Source organism: Eptatretus burgeri, unplaced genomic scaffold, assembly GCF_056783735.1.
Source record: "Eptatretus burgeri isolate ZD-2024b unplaced genomic scaffold, Ebu_testis_v1 Ebu_testis_scaffold_3179, whole genome shotgun sequence".
NCBI lineage: Eukaryota > Metazoa > Chordata > Myxini > Myxiniformes > Myxinidae > Eptatretus > Eptatretus burgeri.
The window spans coordinates 164,762-186,768 of NW_028225127.1; the positions used below are offsets into that span (position 1 = coordinate 164,762).

General features: G+C 44.6%; 1 protein-coding gene across 1 annotated transcript; it reads left to right on the plus strand.

Annotated features, from left to right (window-relative positions):
• Positions 1 to 1,678: 1,678 nt before the first annotated feature.
• Positions 1,679 to 19,844, plus strand: LOC147006414 (putative RNA-binding protein 46). The gene is made up of 3 exons (XM_085868891.1): positions 1,679 to 1,804; positions 13,540 to 13,698; positions 19,575 to 19,844. The coding sequence occupies exons 2-3, from the start codon at positions 13,563 to 13,565 to the stop codon at positions 19,772 to 19,774; spliced, it is 336 nt and encodes a 111-aa protein (XP_085725017.1). The 5' UTR covers positions 1,679 to 1,804; positions 13,540 to 13,562; the 3' UTR covers positions 19,775 to 19,844.
• The last annotated feature ends 2,163 nt before the right edge of the window (positions 19,845 to 22,007 follow it).

Genomic DNA, 22,007 nt, shown 5'->3' on the forward strand with positions numbered 1-22,007 from the left:
GGTGGCCACTCTGACAAAACAATCCTGGAGAGGTGGCCACTCCGACAGAACAATCCTGGAGAGGTCGCCACTCCGACCGAACAATCCTGGACAGGTCACCACTCCTACAGAACAATCCTGGAGAGGTCACCACCCCCACAAAACAATCCTGGAGAGGTCACCACCCCCACAACACAATCCTGGAGAGGTCACCACCCCCACAAAACAATCCTGGAGAGGTGGCCACTCTGACAAAACAATCCTGGAGAGGTCGCCACTCCGACTGAACAATCCTGGAGAGGTCGCCACTCCGACAGAACAATCCTGGAGAGGTCGCCACTCTGACTGAACAATCCTGGAGAGGTCGCCACTCCGACCGAACAATCCTGGACAGGTTTCCACTCCGACAGAACAATCCAGGAGAGGTCGCCACTCCGACTGAACAATCCTGGACAGGTCGCCACTCCCACAGAATAATCCTGGAGAGGTCACCACTCCCACAGAACAATCCTGGAGAGGTCGCCACTCCCACAGAACAATCCTGGAGAGGTCGCCACTCCCACAGAACAATCCTGGAGAGGTCACCACTCCGACACACGAAACTCCAGTGGCTCAAACATCCCAGCAACCGGTATTCATTTTGTCGATCTCAGAAGGATGACAGGCTGAATCAACCCCACCTGGTATTAATTCAACACGTACCTTCCCAACTCGATGTAAATCTCGACGACGAACATTCCAGACAAAATTTCTCCCTTCGTGTCCAAACCGCGCACTGGGAATCCGACCCGCACTCAGCAGGGCCCCCTGTTTCCTCAATAACTACTACATGCAGCACAAGGGGAAACAATCCCTCCTCCTCCCAACAACAACAGCAACAACAACAACAAAATCAACAACAACAACGACGACATCAACATCAACAACAACATCAACAACAACAACATCAAAAACAACATCAACAACAATAACAACAACAACATCAACAACATCAACAACAACATCAACAACAACATCAACAACAACATCATCAACAACAACAACATCATCAACAACATCAACAACATCAACATCAACAACATCAACAACATCAACAACAACAACGACGACATCAACATCAACAACAACATCAACAACATCAACATTAACAACAACATCAACAATAACAACATCAACAACAACATCAACAATAACAACATCAACAACAACAATAACAACATCAACAAGAAAGGCAGTCGGTAGAGCGCTCACCTTCACCCCATCGATGCCTGATCCGCGAGAACACATCGAACCCACAAGAACTTGTTGACACGTCGTGCGATGTTCGTGTCGTTCTCGTCCCGATCTCTCAATGGTGAAGAAACACGTAAAAAATTAAATAATTCTCGGATCCGGATTCGGATTCGAAAATAAATAAATAAATAATAAAAAAAAAACTAAATTATTAAAGTTTTATTTTTGGATTTTAAATGATCTTTGTGCAGACAAGCGGGAAATTGTGGACAAACCGACGGATCGGGACACATCGACGTGTCTGAAATTGAGGTGTACATGGACAATCGAGCCATGTCGGCCCGTTTGTGTAGACATCCGTTATTATTTATTACAATCTCGTCCGAATCTCCTCCGACTGGCTATTCCTATTATTATAATTGTAATTATTATTATTATATCTCAATTTCGTTTGATGAGGTTACATTAAAAAATTCGTTTTTTAACATTTTTTTAAAAAGGCGGGAAAACACATTTCGAGGTTTCCAGCCGTTCGGGTGGAGTTTTTCAACGTTCCGTGGCCTCTCGTCCTGTTACAAACACACGAACTCCGGTAAGTTATACCATAACCAACCGTTTGTGTTGTCTCGTGAACGTTTGTGATGTTTAACCAGCTGTTGTCACATTGATCAGACATTCCATTGTTTGATTGTTCGTCACGTGACGTTCGTTACGGGACACCGGGGTCGTCGTCGTCAAGTCGGTCTTGCCCACCGGGGTCGTCGTCGTCATGTCGGTCTTGCCCATCGGGGTTGAACACTTCTTGAATTACTGTCGTTCTGAAAAAACATCAAAGTGCTTCGTCGATGTCGGTAGACATGTCGATGTCATGTGACGGACGGTTCGATTGGACGGACGTGAACACCTTGTTGTCGATCGTGCACACAACGAGTTAATTTTTTTTAAAACGGAGAGAGAGGACAAACTGGTGGAAGTATTGTCTGTAAACTCAACATGAGAGTGTCGGACACAGTGACAACCCGATTATTAGACGACGTGTCATCGTTTTACTAAACTGATTTGTAATCATCAAAAACTCATTATATAATATTATAACATGGTGTCTCCAATCTAACATGGTGTCTCCAATCTAACATGGTGTCTCCAATCTCGGATGGTGTCTCCAATCGAGGATGCTGTCTCCAATCTAACATGGTGTCTCCAATCTAGGATGGTGTCTCCAATCTACGATGGTATCTCCAATCTAACATGGTGTCTCCAATCTAACATGGTGTCTCCAATCTAGGATGGTGTCTCCAATCTAACATGGTGTCTCCAATCTAACATGGTGTCTCCAATCGAGGATGGTGTCTCCAATCTAACATGGTGTCTCCAATCTAACATGGTGTCTCCAATCGAGGATGCTGTCTCCAATCTAACATGGTGTCTCCAATCTAGGATGGTGTCTCCAATCTACGATGGTATCTCCAATCTAACATGGTGTCTCCAATCTAACATGGTGTCTCCAATCTAGGATGGTGTCTCCAATCTAACATGGTGTCTCCAATCTAACATGGTGTCTCCAATCGAGGATGGTGTCTCCAATCTAACATGGTGTCTCCAATCTAACATGGTGTCTCCAATCTAACATGGTGTCTCCAATCTAACATGGTGGATCCAATCTCACATGGTATCTCCAATCTAACATGGTGTCTCCAATCTAACATGGTGTCTCCAATCTAACATGGTGTCTCCAATCTAGGATGGTGTCTCCAATCTAACATGGTGTCTCCAATCTAACATGGTGTCTCCAATCTAACATGGTGTCTCCAATCTAGGATGGTGTCTCCAATCTAACATGGTGTCTCCAATCTAACATGGTGTCTCCAATCTAAAATGGTGTCTCCAATCTGACATGGTGTCTCCAATCTAACATGGTGTCTCAAATCTAGGATGGTGTCTCCGATCGAGGATGGTGTCTCCAATCGAACATGGTGTCTCCAATCTAACATGGTGGCTCCAATCTAACATGGTGTCTCCAATCTAACATGGTGTCTCCAATCTAACATGGTGTCTCCAATCTCGGATGGTGTCTCCAATCGAGGATGCGGTCTCCAATCTAACATGGTGTCTCCAATCTAGGATGGTGTCTCCAATCTACGATGGTGTCTCCAATCTAACATGGTGTCTCCAATCGAGGATGGTGTCTCCAATCTAACATGGTGTCTCCAATCTAACATGGTGTCTCCAATCTAGGATGGTGTCTCCAATCTGACATGGTGTCTCCAATCTAACATGGTGTCTCAAATCTAGGATGGTGTCTCCAATCTAACATGGTGTCTCCAATCTAGGATGGTGTCTCCGATCGAGGATGGTGTCTCCAATCTAAAATGGTGTCTCCAATCTAAAATGGTGTCTCCAATCTGACATGGTGTCTCCAATCTAACATGGTGTCTCAAATCTAGGATGGTGTCTCCAATCTAACATGGTGTCTCCAATCTAGGATGGTGTCTCCGATCGAGGATGGTGTCTCCAATCGAACATGGTGTCTCCAATCTAACATGGTGGCTCCAATCTAACATGGTGTCTCCAATCTAACATGGTGTCTCCAATCTAACATGGTGTCTCCAATCTCGGATGGTGTCTCCAATCGAGGATGCGGTCTCCAATCTAACATGGTGTCTCCAATCTAGGATGGTGTCTCCAATCTACGATGGTGTCTCCAATCTAACATGGTGTCTCCAATCGAGGATGGTGTCTCCAATCTAACATGGTGTCTCCAATCTAACATGGTGTCTCCAATCTAACATGGTGTCTCCAATCTAGGATGGTGTCTCCAATCTACGATGGTATCTCCAATCTAACATGGTGTCTCCAATCTAACATGGTGTCTCCAATCTAGGATGGTGTCTCCAATCTAACATGGTGTCTCCAATCTAACATGGTGTCTCCAATCGAGGATGGTGTCTCCAATCTAACATGGTGTCTCCAATCTAACATGGTGTCTCCAATCGAGGATGCTGTCTCCAATCTAACATGGTGTCTCCAATCTAGGATGGTGTCTCCAATCTACGATGGTATCTCCAATCTAACATGGTGTCTCCAATCTAACATGGTGTCTCCAATCTAGGATGGTGTCTCCAATCTAACATGGTGTCTCCAATCTAACATGGTGTCTCCAATCGAGGATGGTGTCTCCAATCTAACATGGTGTCTCCAATCTAACATGGTGTCTCCAATCTAACATGGTGTCTCCAATCTAACATGGTGGATCCAATCTCACATGGTATCTCCAATCTAACATGGTGTCTCCAATCTAACATGGTGTCTCCAATCTAACATGGTGTCTCCAATCTAGGATGGTGTCTCCAATCTAACATGGTGTCTCCAATCTAACATGGTGTCTCCAATCGAGGATGCTGTCTCCAATCTAACATGGTGTCTCCAATCGAGGATGGTGTCTCCAATCTAACATGGTGTCTCCAATCTAACATGGTGTCTCCAATCTAACATGGTGTCTCCAATCTAGGATGGTGTCTCCAATCTACGATGGTATCTCCAATCTAACATGGTGTCTCCAATCTAACATGGTGTCTCCAATCTAGGATGGTGTCTCCAATCTAACATGGTGTCTCCAATCTAACATGGTGTCTCCAATCGAGGATGGTGTCTCCAATCTAACATGGTGTCTCCAATCTAACATGGTGTCTCCAATCGAGGATGCTGTCTCCAATCTAACATGGTGTCTCCAATCTAGGATGGTGTCTCCAATCTACGATGGTATCTCCAATCTAACATGGTGTCTCCAATCTAACATGGTGTCTCCAATCTAGGATGGTGTCTCCAATCTAACATGGTGTCTCCAATCTAACATGGTGTCTCCAATCGAGGATGGTGTCTCCAATCTAACATGGTGTCTCCAATCTAACATGGTGTCTCCAATCTAACATGGTGTCTCCAATCTAACATGGTGGATCCAATCTCACATGGTATCTCCAATCTAACATGGTGTCTCCAATCTAACATGGTGTCTCCAATCTAACATGGTGTCTCCAATCTAGGATGGTGTCTCCAATCTAACATGGTGTCTCCAATCTAACATGGTGTCTCCAATCTAACATGGTGTCTCCAATCTAGGATGGTGTCTCCAATCTAACATGGTGTCTCCAATCTAACATGGTGTCTCCAATCTAAAATGGTGTCTCCAATCTGACATGGTGTCTCCAATCTAACATGGTGTCTCAAATCTAGGATGGTGTCTCCGATCGAGGATGGTGTCTCCAATCGAACATGGTGTCTCCAATCTAACATGGTGGCTCCAATCTAACATGGTGTCTCCAATCTAACATGGTGTCTCCAATCTAACATGGTGTCTCCAATCTCGGATGGTGTCTCCAATCGAGGATGCGGTCTCCAATCTAACATGGTGTCTCCAATCTAGGATGGTGTCTCCAATCTACGATGGTGTCTCCAATCTAACATGGTGTCTCCAATCGAGGATGGTGTCTCCAATCTAACATGGTGTCTCCAATCTAACATGGTGTCTCCAATCTAGGATGGTGTCTCCAATCTGACATGGTGTCTCCAATCTAACATGGTGTCTCAAATCTAGGATGGTGTCTCCAATCTAACATGGTGTCTCCAATCTAGGATGGTGTCTCCGATCGAGGATGGTGTCTCCAATCTAAAATGGTGTCTCCAATCTAAAATGGTGTCTCCAATCTGACATGGTGTCTCCAATCTAACATGGTGTCTCAAATCTAGGATGGTGTCTCCAATCTAACATGGTGTCTCCAATCTAGGATGGTGTCTCCGATCGAGGATGGTGTCTCCAATCGAACATGGTGTCTCCAATCTAACATGGTGGCTCCAATCTAACATGGTGTCTCCAATCTAACATGGTGTCTCCAATCTAACATGGTGTCTCCAATCTCGGATGGTGTCTCCAATCGAGGATGCGGTCTCCAATCTAACATGGTGTCTCCAATCTAGGATGGTGTCTCCAATCTACGATGGTGTCTCCAATCTAACATGGTGTCTCCAATCGAGGATGGTGTCTCCAATCTAACATGGTGTCTCCAATCTAACATGGTGTCTCCAATCTAACATGGTGTCTCCAATCTAGGATGGTGTCTCCAATCTACGATGGTATCTCCAATCTAACATGGTGTCTCCAATCTAACATGGTGTCTCCAATCTAGGATGGTGTCTCCAATCTAACATGGTGTCTCCAATCTAACATGGTGTCTCCAATCGAGGATGGTGTCTCCAATCTAACATGGTGTCTCCAATCTAACATGGTGTCTCCAATCGAGGATGCTGTCTCCAATCTAACATGGTGTCTCCAATCTAGGATGGTGTCTCCAATCTACGATGGTATCTCCAATCTAACATGGTGTCTCCAATCTAACATGGTGTCTCCAATCTAGGATGGTGTCTCCAATCTAACATGGTGTCTCCAATCTAACATGGTGTCTCCAATCGAGGATGGTGTCTCCAATCTAACATGGTGTCTCCAATCTAACATGGTGTCTCCAATCTAACATGGTGTCTCCAATCTAACATGGTGGATCCAATCTCACATGGTATCTCCAATCTAACATGGTGTCTCCAATCTAACATGGTGTCTCCAATCTAACATGGTGTCTCCAATCTAGGATGGTGTCTCCAATCTAACATGGTGTCTCCAATCTAACATGGTGTCTCCAATCTAACATGGTGTCTCCAATCTAGGATGGTGTCTCCAATCTAACATGGTGTCTCCAATCTAACATGGTGTCTCCAATCTAAAATGGTGTCTCCAATCTGACATGGTGTCTCCAATCTAACATGGTGTCTCAAATCTAGGATGGTGTCTCCGATCGAGGATGGTGTCTCCAATCGAACATGGTGTCTCCAATCTAACATGGTGGCTCCAATCTAACATGGTGTCTCCAATCTAACATGGTGTCTCCAATCTAACATGGTGTCTCCAATCTCGGATGGTGTCTCCAATCGAGGATGCGGTCTCCAATCTAACATGGTGTCTCCAATCTAGGATGGTGTCTCCAATCTACGATGGTGTCTCCAATCTAACATGGTGTCTCCAATCGAGGATGGTGTCTCCAATCTAACATGGTGTCTCCAATCTAACATGGTGTCTCCAATCTAGGATGGTGTCTCCAATCTGACATGGTGTCTCCAATCTAACATGGTGTCTCAAATCTAGGATGGTGTCTCCAATCTAACATGGTGTCTCCGATCGAGGATGGTGTCTCCAATCTAAAATGGTGTCTCCAATCTAAAATGGTGTCTCCAATCTGACATGGTGTCTCCAATCTAACATGGTGTCTCAAATCTAGGATGGTGTCTCCAATCTAACATGGTGTCTCCAATCTAGGATGGTGTCTCCGATCGAGGATGGTGTCTCCAATCGAACATGGTGTCTCCAATCTAACATGGTGGCTCCAATCTAACATGGTGTCTCCAATCTAACATGGTGTCTCCAATCTAACATGGTGTCTCCAATCTCGGATGGTGTCTCCAATCGAGGATGCGGTCTCCAATCTAACATGGTGTCTCCAATCTAGGATGGTGTCTCCAATCTACGATGGTGTCTCCAATCTAACATGGTGTCTCCAATCGAGGATGGTGTCTCCAATCTAACATGGTGTCTCCAATCTAACATGGTGTCTCCAATCTAGGATGGTGTCTCCAATCTGACATGGTGTCTCCAATCTAACATGGTGTCTCAAATCTAGGATGGTGTCTCCAATCTAACATGGTGTCTCCAATCTAGGATGGTGTCTCCGATCGAGGATGGTGTCTCCAATCTAAAATGGTGTCTCCAATCTAACATGGTGTCTCCAATCTAACATGGAGGCTCCAATCTAGTATGGTGTCTCCAATCTAACATGGTGTCTCCAATCGAGGATGGTGTCTCCAATCTAACATGGTGTCTCCAATCTAACATGGTGTCTCCAATCTAACATGGTGTCTCCAATCTAACATGGTGTCTCCAATCTAGGATGGTGTCTCCAATCTAACATGGTGTCTCCAATCTAACATGGTGTCTCAAATCTAGGATGGTGTCTCCAATCTAACATGGTGTCTCCAATCTAGGATGGTGTCTCCGATCGAGGATGGTGTCTCCAATCTAAAATGGTGTCTCCAATCTAAAATGGTGTCTCCAATCTGACATGGTGTCTCCAATCTAACATGGTGTCTCAAATCTAGGATGGTGTCTCCAATCTAACATGGTGTCTCCAATCTAGGATGGTGTCTCCGATCGAGGATGGTGTCTCCAATCGAACATGGTGTCTCCAATCTAACATGGTGGCTCCAATCTAACATGGTGTCTCCAATCTAACATGGTGTCTCCAATCTAACATGGTGTCTCCAATCTCGGATGGTGTCTCCAATCGAGGATGCGGTCTCCAATCTAACATGGTGTCTCCAATCTAGGATGGTGTCTCCAATCTAACATGGTGTCTCCAATCTACGATGGTGTCTCCAATCTAACATGGTGTCTCCAATCGAGGATGGTGTCTCCAATCTAACATGGTGTCTCCAATCTAACATGGTGTCTCCAATCTAGGATGGTGTCTCCAATCTGACATGGTGTCTCCAATCTAACATGGTGTCTCAAATCTAGGATGGTGTCTCCAATCTAACATGGTGTCTCCAATCTAGGATGGTGTCTCCGATCGAGGATGGTGTCTCCAATCTAAAATGGTGTCTCCAATCTAACATGGTGTCTCCAATCTAACATGGAGGCTCCAATCTAGTATGGTGTCTCCAATCTAACATGGTGTCTCCAATCGAGGATGGTGTCTCCAATCTAACATGGTGTCTCCAATCTAACATGGTGTCTCCAATCTAACATGGTGTCTCCAATCTAACATGGTGGATCCAATCTCACATGGTATCTCCAATCTAACATGGTGTCTCCAATCTAACATGGTGTCTCCAATCTAACATGGTGTCTCCAATCTAACATGGTGTCTCCAATCTAGGATGGTGTCTCCAATCTAACATGGTGTCTCCAATCTAACATGGTGTCTCCAATCTAAAATGGTGTCTCCAATCTGACATGGTGTCTCCAATCTAACATGGTGTCTCAAATCTAGGATGGTGTCTCCAATCTAACATGGTGTCTCCAATCTAGGATGGTGTCTCCGATCGAGGATGGTGTCTCCAATCGAACATGGTGTCTCCAATCTAACATGGTGGCTCCAATCTAACATGGTGTCTCCAATCTAACATGGTGTCTCCAATCTAACATGGTGTCTCCAATCTCGGATGGTGTCTCCAATCGAGGATGCGGTCTCCAATCTAACATGGTGTCTCCAATCTAGGATGGTGTCTCCAATCTACAATGGTGTCTCCAATCTAACATGGTGTCTCCAATCGAGGATGGTGTCTCCAATCTAACATGGTGTCTCCAATCTAACATGGTGTCTCCAATCTAGGATGGTGTCTCCAATCTGACATGGTGTCTCCAATCTAACATGGTGTCTCAAATCTAGGATGGTGTCTCCAATCTAACATGGTGTCTCCAATCTAGGATGGTGTCTCCGATCGAGGATGGTGTCTCCAATCTAAAATGGTGTCTCCAATCTAACATGGTGTCTCCAATCTAACATGGTGTCTCCAATCTAACATGGTGTCTTCAATCTAACATGGAGGCTCCAATCTAGTATGGTGTCTCCAATCTAACATGGTGTCTCCAATCGAGGATGGTGTCTCCAATCTAACATGGTGTCTCCAATCTAACATGGTGTCTCCAATCTAACATGGTGTCTCCAATCTAACATGGTGGATCCAATCTCACATGGTATCTCCAATCTAACATGGTGTCTCCAATCTAACATGGTGTCTCCAATCTAACATGGTGTCTCCAATCTAACATGGTGTCTTCAATCTAACATGGTGTCTCCAATCTAACATGGTGGATCCAATCTAACATGGTGGCTCCAATCTAACATGGTGGCTCCAATCTAACATGGTGTCTCCAATCTACTATGGTGGCTCCAATCTAACATAGTGTCTCCAATCTAACATGGTGTCTCCAATCTAACATGGCGGCTCCAATCTAACATGGTGGCTCCAATCTAACATGGTGGATCCAATCTAACATGGTGGATCCAATCTAACATGGTGGATCCAATCTAACATGGTGGATCCAATCTAACATGGTGGCTTCAATCTAACATGGTGTCTCCAATCTTACATGGTGGCTTCAATCTAAGATGGTGGCTTCAATCTAACATGGTGGCTCCAATCTAACATGGTGGCTTCAATCCACTATGGTGGCTCCAATCTGAGATGGTGGCTCCAATCTAACATGGTGGCTTCAGTCTATGATGGTGGCTCCAATGTAAGATGGTGGCTACAATCTAAGTTGGTGGCTTCATTCTAAGATGGTGGCTCCAATCTGAGATGGTGGCTTCAATCTAAGATGGTGGCTCCAATCTAAGATGGTGGCTTCTATCTAAGTGGGTGGCTCCAATCTGAGATGGTGGCTTCAATCGAAGATGGTGGCTTTAATCTGAGATGGTGGCTTCAATCTATGATGGTGGCTCCACTCTAAGATGGTGGCTCTAATATAAGATGGTGACTCCATTCTAAGATGGTGGCTCCAATCTGAGATGGTGGCTTCAATCGAACTTGGTGGCTCAAATCTAAGATGGTGGCTCTGATCTGAGATGGTGGCTCCAATCTAAGATGGTGGCTTCAATCTAAGATGGTGGCTCCAATCTAAGATGGTGGCTTCAATCTAAGTTGGTGGTTTCATTCAAGATGGTGGTTCCAATCTGAGATGGTGGCTTCAATCTAAGATGGTGGCTCCAATCTAAGATGGTGGCTTCAATCTAAGTTGGTGGCTCCAATCTAAGACGGTGGCTTCAATCTAAGATGGTGGCTCCAATCTAAGATGGTGGCTCCAATCTAAGATGGTGGCTTCAATCTAACATGGTGGCTCCAATCTAACATGGTGTCTCCAATCTACTATGGTGGCTCCAATCTAACATAGTGTCTCCAATCTAACATGGTGTCTCCAATCTAACATGGCGGCTCCAATCTAACATGGTGGCTCCAATCTAACATGGTGGATCCAATCTAACATGGTGGATCCAATCTAACATGGTGGATCCAATCTAACATGGTGGCTTCAATCTAACATGGTGTCTCCAATCTTACATGGTGGCTTCAATCTAACATGGTGGATCCAATCTAACATGGTGGCTCCAATCTAACATGGTGGATCCAATCTAACATGGTGGATCCAATCTAACATGGTGGATCCAATCTAACATGGTGGCTTCAATCTAACATGGTGTCTCCAATCTAACATGGTGGATCCAATCTAACATGGTGGATCCAATCTAACATGGTGGATCCAATCTAACATGGTGGCTTCAATCTAACATGGTGTCTCCAATCTTACATGGTGGCTTCAATCTAACATGGTGGATCCAATCTAAGATGGTGGCTTCAATCTAAGATGGTGGCTTCAATCTAACATGGTGGCTCCAATCGAACATGGTGGCTTCAATCCACTATGGTGGCTCCAATCTAAGATGGTGGCTCCAATCTAAGATGGTGGCTCCAATCTGAGATGGTGGCTTCAATCTAAGATGGTGGCTCCAAGTGAAGATGGTGGCTCCAATCTAAGATGACGGCTTCAATCTAAGATGACGGCTTCAATCTAAGATGACGGCTTCAATCTAAGATGGTGGCCGCAAGCCGACCTTTTGACCCATAATGCATCACTCGTTAATTAGTTCACACTAATTACAGTAAAACCCCCACATTCACGGTTGGGGGGGGGGGTATGTTCCTAGAAATTCCCCGAATATCGGATCATCATTTCAATGGGGAAAGGGGAAGAGGTTCCAGGCGGTTTGTGATTCATGAAGGAGAATTTCATAAAGTGATGCGAACACGAATGGACACGATCTCAGTTTCATTAAAGATGCTTTAAAATAAAAAGAACAATATCAGATCCTGTTTCCAATATTTAACTCACCGGGAACATCTGTCTGCGGAGCTTATGGGATGGCGCATCGTCCTTCGGTCCATCCATAAACACTTGCAACTACTTCTCTGAAAATACACAAATTATTTCGATGAAATTTTACCACAACATTCATCACCCTGTATGTACCATAGTTTGTTTATGGCATAAAAAAATCTGGCCTTAAAGGGGTCTACGTGGGGGTTTAACCCCAAAAATAGGTATTTCGTTCTTCTCCGAAACTACACAAACAATTTTGATGAAACTTGACCACAACCTTCATCACCCATGACGTATCAAAGTTTGTTCATGCAATTAAAAAATTCCCGGTCTCAGGGGGTCTACATGGGTGTTGCCCCCCAAAATAGGTGTTTGTGTTCTTCTCAGAAACTGCACACACAGTTTTGATGAAACTTGACCACAACCTTCATCACCCATGATGTATCAAAGTTTTTTCATGCAAGTAAAAAATTCCAGGTCTAAGGGTGTTTACGGGGGGGGGGTTGCCCCCCAAAATAGGTAATTGTTTTCTTATTTGAAACTACACACCCAATTTTTGATGAAACTTGACGACATCCTTGATCACCCATTACGTGTAAAAGTTTGTTCATGCAATTAAAAAAATTCCAGGTCTAAGGGGGCTTACGGGGGAGTTACCCCCTGAAATATGTATTTGCATTCTCCTCCGAAACGACACAGAGAATTTTGATGAAACTTGACTCCAACCTTCATCACCCATGACATATCAAAGTTTGTTCATGTCATTAAAAAATTCCACGTCTAAGGGGGTCTACAGGAGGGGGGGGTTGCCCTCCAAAATAGGTACTTGTCGTCTTCTCAGAAACGACATTCAATTTTGATGTAACTTGACTACAACCTTCATCACCCTTGATGTATCAAACTTCGTTCATGCCATTGATAAAATATCCATTTTTTTAAAAACTTTCTTCAACATTATATATTTTGTGGGTCGTCCATGCCATCCAGTGGTTCCCTGGGTATCTTATCCAGCCGCTACCAAGTGAGCGCCCAGGGGTATTGCTCCTATTGTTTTTTTGATCCGTTCCTCTTGAGCTGAAAACTGGTATTCGTATTAGATGTATGATTTGTAAATACCTCCCTGTGAATTACTAAAATGCAAAGTAAACGCAGAAAATGGTAACATAATAGAGACTGTCCTGAACAAATGTTGTCATCCTTCAAATGGAAACCAGACTCGACTGTAATTTGTCTCCAACTCATTAACATCTTGATGTTCAACTCCTCGTGGAAACATGATTGCTATTCTGGAAGTATTTAAAAAGAATGGAATCCAGGAGAACATGCAAGCAACATTTTTTTGGGTTTTACAGGTATTGTTCGGTCTCCTGACCCGATGAGATCTCCAAAAATGACTTCAGCTCAAGGCGCAAAGGCCAAAACGGTCACACATGCTTTGCTGGATCTCATGGAGGAAACCGGATACAACATGATCCAGGCAAATGGACAGCGGCGGTTTGGGCCCCCACCCGGTATGCATAGCTATTGATTCAGGAGGAATTTATTAGTTATCACTCATTCGTCGCATTGACTAGGTTATTAGGAAGAAAACATGAAAATTGTCCTTCTGGCTGTTCAGAACATTCCATCAGTCTTGAACAAATTGTGACTATTGGAGAAAACTTCTCTTTTATGCACATGTATTCTGCCACACTGCTTGATGAACTGAGACACAATGTATATTGGATGGAAAAGAATGGGAATGACAAGGTTCGGTTCCAAACAACGTTCTCCTCTCCATACTGTGCTGGCTTTTTCTTGCAATACACGAGCAAAGATACCCAGCATTGCCCAACGCCGGGCAACGCCGTGTCCCTCTTCCCACTCCTTCGCCTCCCTCCTCACACCGCTCCCCCTCCCTCTGGACTCCCATCCCACCCCTCCCCCTCCCTCCTGTGAAACTACCCAGACTCTTCCTCGAGCTTCCCATCAAACTAAACTGAGCGACTGTGCAAGATGTACCTTGGTCAGGGAGGTGACCAAGAACCCAATGACCACCCTGACCGAACCACTCTGACTTCACAAATCTCGGCTTGGCGGGAGATTGGCCATACGGAAGCCACTGCTGAGAAAAAGGTACGTGACGGCATGACTGGAGTTTGCTGAAAGACACGAGAAAGACTCTGAGAGCACGAGGCAGGATATTCCGTGGTCCGATGAGAAGAAGATCGAACTCTTTGGCGGGAATGCGAAGCGCGAGTCCGGCGGATCACCCATCTCACACCATCCCTTCCGTGAAGCATCGTGGTGACAGTAACATGATATGGGGATGGCTTTTCAGCGGCAGGGACTCTGGGAGACTCGTAAGGACAGAGGGAACGAGGAACGGAGCCAAACCTGCTTCAGAGTGCAAATGGCTTTCGACCGCGGTGACGATTGATGTTCCGACGGGACGACGATCCCGAGCATCCGGCTCAAGCAACATCGCGATCAACGGCTTCAAGAACAAGAGCATGAAAGTCCTTGATACCCCGGCCTATATTTGCAGAAAAAACATTTCATTTATCAAGCAGAAAAAAATATTGAACAGAAATTTCAACAAAATTTGACATATTGTGATGTGCTTTTGGGTGGACAGTGTGGGATGTTTTTTCTATCAATTGCCAAATCATTCCAATTGTTGTTCAGTGGATTCCAACTCCAGAGCAGCTCACAGTGAGTTGACCACCACAGGGTGTATATATATGGATAAGTTAGCTGAGGTGGTGACGTTTTTTTTGTTGTTTTTTTTTTACAACCTCTTCTTTCATCCTTGATAGTTACGTCGTTTCGATGAGCAGTAAAATTCCCTTCAACTCGATTGTATACGTTCCGTTTGCACTATTTTTCGGTTTTTGAATTATAATTAGCATGTTCGAGAAGTCACGTGACTCCTTCGCTGATCGTCTCCATCGTAATTTCTTTAATTGACGGTTATTTTTCACATCTGATAACGTATTTGACGATCGGAGATCACCGTCTCACCAATTATATCAGTATCTGGGTTGAAATCCTGAAACAAATTGGGATTTTTTTTATATAAAGCGTGCATTGTGTACTGAAAATGGATCGACCCCTCGGATATGGCGACGGGTGGTGGCTCGGGTGTCTATTCATTATGAATTGTGAGAAAATGACTGTTTAAACCGCTTGTGAAGAGCATCGTGGTAAAAACAAGGACAAATGTGTCCAAGAGCCGCGTCCTGAAGGTTTTGCCTTCACCAGAAGAAGAAGAACAAGAACAAGAAGAAGAAGAAAGAAAAAAAAACAACAACTTCCGATATTTCGTCACATGCCTTGATGGAGCCAATAGTCGTTCATGACGAGAAAATCGTGTATTTACGAAATTACAACACATTAAATGGAATAATCTTTAAATAGTAACGTGAACTTTTCGAAACTTTAATGTCCGAATATATTTAATAGTTCATGATAGACGCTCTCGAAAGGCACCCTCAATGCGAGGATGTGTACAGGTGTTTAGTATTGAAGGAGATCCGGATCCTGTATATAAAAGAGCCGAGTCCTAATGGTTTTGTCTTCACCAGAAGAAGAAGAACAACAACAACAAGAACAAAAAGAAGAAGAACAACGCGGAGCTCTCTTAGAGCCACGTTCGCTACGCGAGACGCGGCTAAAAATTGGGATCCTACAAACGTGATAAGTGCCGGTTAAAGAAGAAGAAGAAGAAGAAGTAGAAGAAGAAGAAGAAGAAGAAGAAGAAGAAGAAGAAGAAGAAGAAGAAGAAGCAGTGAGGTATCACTGGTGCACGACCCTCTGGTTCCAAGGCAAACAGCAATGAAGATGAACTTTCACACTTCTTTAAATCGTCTGACTTTTAGTACACAAAGTCAAGGCTCATGGAAGAGCGACAACACAGAGGTGGATCAGGACGCAACAGAACAAAAGGAACCGCAGGAAGAGATGAGGGAACCGCCAAAAGTTCGGCCGAGGGACAAAATATAAGGAGAATTACAAACGAGGGACGTGAGTAAGAATGAGGGACGGGAGAGTATACAGGGGGTTGGACAAGATGGATACAGAAGCAAATTCTAGGGAAGAAAATCTCGAAAAGAACATGGTTTTGGATTGGTGGTGATCTGAGATGGTGGTGAACAGCCGTCTTGAAGATTTGGATGAAAGAATGGGATTTAAGAGATTATTATGGAAGTTGGTTCAGCAGGTGAGGGGGGGGGGGGTAGGACTCGAGGAACCAAATAAGTGGAGGTCAGCAGTGATTCTCGATTTTGAGAGTTTCAGCAGAAGGGGGTTGCAGGTGGACCATGTGCACCCTGCAGGAAAAAAAAAACATGGGGAGAGGGTGGGAGAGAAAGCACGGAGAGGGATGTGTGTTAAAGACCAGGAAGGAGACGGTACAACGCAGACAGACCACCGACCTGTGTGCCGTGATAAAGTGATCGGCCCATGGACTGAGCTTCATCACCTGAGATTGGAGTGATCTTAAATTCCTTGGTTTCCATGGCGTCAAACTGAGCAAGGTGGGAAGCAGGGGCACCAGCCCAGAGGGGATGGCGGTGCTCCATCAAGCAACTGATGAAGGCCTTGTTCAGGTGTTCCAAGGAAGAACTTTGCACAACAGTGGATGCCCATTCGGCGACTAGCTTTGGAAGCCAACTTAGAGATGTGGTTTTTCCCAAGAAAGTTCATGGCTGATAGTCAGACCGAAAAGTTGAAGTGACTGAACTTCTTCAAGAGGAATGTTAAGAAAGTAGATGGGAGAGGAGGGGTTGACAGACAGTCCTTTTGCGGAGAAAGTAAGATTTGTGAGGATTGAAAGAAACGTTCCAAGTGTTCGACCAACTCATCAGCATTTAAGTGGAGTCATCAGAAAAAGAGATAAAGAGGATTTTCCAGAGAGTCAGAGAAATCATGGATGAAGATAAGGAATAGGACGGGGCCCAGAACAGGAGTACTCCAGCCTTGACAGGGAGAGGAGATGGAAGGATTCTGTTGAGTGCCGCACATTGGCTTAGGGGAATAGAGGAAGTGAGTAAGCCGAGTGTGCACTTTGCCTTGGATGCCATAGTCAGAGAGTTATGGAGAGCAAGGTGGGGTCCAAGCTGCATGGACATCTTGAGATAATTCCAGAGAGACGGCCCTTATCTCGTTCCTGACATTGAGGTCCTCCATCCAATGTTGGGAGAGTAGAAGCAGCATAATCAAGGCAGAGTGAACTTCTCTGAATCCGAATTGGTGATTTGACATGAGGCCGTTGGAGAAAAGGATGGATCTCAAATCAACTGTGATAATGCATTGATTCCATGACATTTGTGGTGATTGGAAGTAAGCTGATAGGTTTATCAGCCAGAAACTTATCCATCTTCTCAGGTGAAAGAGACACAGTGTCCAGGAGAAGTTGGGTATGACCGTGTGGGGTGGGTCCAGACAGCAAGGCGTTGGGGGACACAGGATTTGGAAGCAAACACATTATTGAGGCATTGCCCCCTAAAATATGTTTGCTTTCTTCTCCGAAACTCCAAACACAATTTCGATGAAACTTGACCACGACCTTCATCACCCAATGTGATGTACCTTTGACAACTTTCACAACATTAAAATGACCGGAGGGGCTTCTGCTGCTGCCGAGACCATTGCAGCCAAAACGTTTCCTGCGTTGATGGAGGCCATTATTGAGGAAGGTTGATGTTCTCCAAAACAAATTTTCAGCGTTGATGAGACAGGCCTATTTTGAACCAGGAGGTCACGTAGGACGTACATTTCTCGTGAGGAGAAGACCAACCTGGATTTAAAGGAGCGAAGCATTGTTTCACTCTGCTTTTGGAAGACAACGCTGAAGGAAGGGAAACAACGTCCGAAGGACGATGCCACTGAGCCCTCAACATCGAGCGGTCAAAGAGCTAAACCGCATCTCATACCCTCTCCAATTTAACCTCCGTCACCACCAACAACACGACCATCTTCGCTACCGTATTCGCCCAGGTCATCTGACCCAGATGATTCACCTCCTCCATAACTCCTCCACTCCCTTCATCTCCACCACCTCCAGAAACAACAAGACATTATCAGCAGCAGCCAACGTGACTGTTAACATCGCCTTTCTCTTTCATTTTTCTATTTTTAGTTGTTAGAATTTCTTAAATGCAACAGTAGGCTGTATTTTTTTCACTATTTTTTGTTGTTTATATCTTAAACATTATAATTTAAATAATAAAGCAATATAATTGTAAAAATAGGACATTAAAGATGAGGGGTGAGGCAGCACTCCCCCGAGCCTCCACCTATTTCATTATTCCTGACTTGCAAATATCACCCGTCACATCGCTGATTGGAGTACGGGGGGGGGGGGGGGGGGGAAAGAGAGGGGGGAGAGGGAGTGAGGAGGTGTGGGGGAAGGGAAGGCAGGGAGAGGTGCGAGGAAGGGAAGGTATACATGCGGTCGAGTGTCAATTTCGATTCATACCGTCTCATCAAAATGCTTCAGCATAGAATGACAATGAAGAGGGAAACAAAATATTTACTGAAATTCATTTTGTACCAGTCATATGCTAAATACCGCCCGGAGACAAACACCACCCTGACATGTCCAGAGATAAACACAGTCTGGAGACAAACACCACCCGGACACGTCCAGAGACAAACTCCCGTGCACACATAAACAATGCCTGGACGCGTCCAGAGCCAAGCTGTCCAGAGACAAACACCGCCCAGACACGTCCGGAGACAAACTCAAATCCGGAGACGTCCGGAGATAAATACCATCAGAACACATCTGGAGACAAACCCTGCCTGGACCCGTCTGCAGACAAACATCACCCAGACAAAGCCACCGTCCAGACACGTATGGAGATAACCACCATCCAGACATAATCACTTTCTGGATATGTCCAGAAAGAGGGAGGAGGAGAGAGTGATCGAGGTGTGGGAGGAGGGTGCTGCACTGTATTGAGAGGGAGTACAGCTGGGATGGGACAAAGAGATAGAGGGGTGGTGGTAGTGGGGGTAGGGTAGTTATCAGATAGAATATGTTATGCTTTACGAACACACACACACACACACACACACACACACACACACACACACACACACACACACACACACACACACACACACACACACACACTGACATTTATTAGTATAGATAGGGAAATTAGTTTTATTTTACACATTTTTCAATTCCACGACTATCTTGAAGAACACAGCTTTTGTGTAAATTGAGAGGTTGCTGTATGTGTACATAGAAGCTGAATATAAAACTGCCACTTGTTATTCTCAAGATCTCGAGTCGTTCATCAGAATGGCTGACGTTTAATTTTGTGTGTATTGGTACAACAGTGATGTGATTTTGGATGTCTTGTTATTTTTGATGACCAAGCCTTGATTTCTTTAGACTGGATTGGCCCTCCTCCACCATGGGGCTGTGAGGTCTTCATCGGGAAGATCCCTGATGATGTGTATGAGGATGAACTTGTGCCGGTATTTGCAAATGTCGGTCAGATATACGAGTTTCGACTCATGATGGACTTCAATGGGGGGAACCGTGGCTTTGCTTTTGCGACCTACACAAACCGGAAGGTGAGTACATGGTGAGAAATGCAGTGAAAAACTGTTGAAGATCAAAACCATTTTTTATTTTAAAATTAACATTTTTATTTAAAAAAAAAGAAGAAACCCAGCTTTTGTTTTTTCTACACATTTTTTTTTTATCAAGCAAGTTCTCGCAAGCAACCAGGACCTGTTTGGCTTTGCTTTGTGTTTTTTTTTTTTTTTTACAATCATGTAAGTTCTACCTGTTTGACTTTCCTGTCTGATCACAAAGCTCATTATGCTGTGATGTACGGTTAAAACCTCAGATGCTTTGTTGATTTGTCCATCAATACAATAATTTGCCTTTTTTGTCCGTCCGTCTGTCTTGTGTGTAACATTCCGTTCCACCAATTGGTTGGACAGCTTGCCTGATTCCACTTCCAATTTCAACCTGATGAAAAAACAAGTACATTGTTACGGATCCAGGGTTCGAGGCCACCACGAGGGGAAGCACTCAGGTCCCTCAAACGCCCGGTCCTGAGGCTGCCGAGCACGGATAACTCGTGCGCTGGCGGGTTGCTAATCAACCACACGTGCCGATTGGTGCTGCCAATCCTGGCAGGGTTCGCACTACTTCGCGTGTTACCGTTTCCAGTGGATTGGCAGAATCAAGGGGGATCTCATGCCCTCGATGCGTACTTCAGTTAACTTACTGCATCAGGTGCAGTCTACCGTGCTGCCGAGTATGCACCGGCTAACAAGATAAAAATTAGTGGGGTAAAACTTCCCGTCTCTCAATGAGTGTTTTTATTAGGGAGTTTTGGCCATCCTTACAATGTTGAACGGATTTTAGCGCATACTTGTGCTTCAACCAACACACCAGGACATCACAAGCAAAAGCATCTGTTATGGTATGTGGCGCCATTGCTCCCCGCCAACTCCAAAGGGCAGTAGTGAGCATCCGTGGTGGTGACTGTGGTTGCGGCGTTCATAGCGATGAGTTATTGTACGTTGTAGCAATTAATGGCGAAGGTAAGCGAGCTTGGGTTGTTGGGAGGATTGATGAAAGATTTTTTTTAATGAAGACGTTGTGGTGGTTGTAGAAATGTCAGAGCCAGGGGTTCACCCAATTTTTTTTCATTTGCTTCTCCAATGAGTCCCAGTAGAAATGGTTGGGTCCTCATGAAAAAATATAAATGTTAGCTTCGAGTGTGCTCATCTGTTTTCCTGAGCGCCTCTTAGCTTCGTATACATCTTCCTCCTCTACAAGCGCTTTCTCAGAACGTCCGCTCCAGACGAGACGAGACACTCGCAAGCCGCTCTTTTTTTTGTCGTTCCGAACGCTCCTCAACCGCCTCTTCCTCCTCTTTTCTGGCGTGTTCTCCTTAAATTAAATCGATATTTTTTCATATCTTATGTTATAAACCTACAATATTACTTGTAAATTATAATGTCATCATTTATAAAGTTAATTTTGAAATCACAGTGGATGAGTATATCAATTATCGGAATTAACACGGAACAATGTGAACTCCACGAGTATTTCTGGCTAATCTCTTTACCTCGTAGTACTGTGTCAAAAAGTATCAAACCTTACATTTAGTCATCATAAATCCTCTATTCCTTACAATGTTAACAATTGTATGATGTGCTGGTATGTGGATGCACAAACGCAGTTATACGAGAGGAAAATGATCTTGCACATCTTTTGTCCGCTCTGTTCACCGTATCATTTGACCGAGGTCATCCTCCATCTGCTTGGAAGTCAGCCAACGTCACAGAACAACACAAACAAAGTACAAACAACAATCCCCTGAACTGCAGACCAATCAGCTTACTTACAATCATCAACAAGGTCATGGAATCCATAATCACATTGGACATCAGATTTCTGACCATCAGCTCAGATTAAGACCAGGTCGCTCTTCCTTCGGCATGATGCTTCTGCTCTCCCAAGAATGGATGGAGTCCCTCAATGTCAGACTGAGACATATCTCAAGCATTCGATACGGTCTGGCACCCGGCCCTGCTCTCCCAAACTCTCAGCCGATGACATGCAAGGCCAACTCCACACATGATTTACTGACTTCCTCCATTCTTGGAGTCAACATGTGGCTCTCAACGGGATCCCCCTGTCAAGGCTGGAGGTCAACAATGCAGTGTTCTGGGCCCTGTTCTATTCCTAATCTTCATCAATAATCTCACAGACTCTGAAAAATCCTCCTTATCTTTTTCCTGATGACTTCATGCTCCTGATGGCAGCAGCTGCTTCCCTCTCTGCAAACCATGATAGAAT

Bases quoted from the DNA above. Each gene is read 5' to 3' on its own strand.
- LOC147006414 (XM_085868891.1), top strand. From the start codon at position 13,563: ATGAGATCTCCAAAAATGACTTCAGCTCAAGGCGCAAAGGCCAAAACG. The intron at 13,699-19,574 runs GTATGCATAGCT...TGATTTCTTTAG, and splicing joins GCGGTTTGGGCCCCCACCCG to ACTGGATTGGCCCTCCTCCA.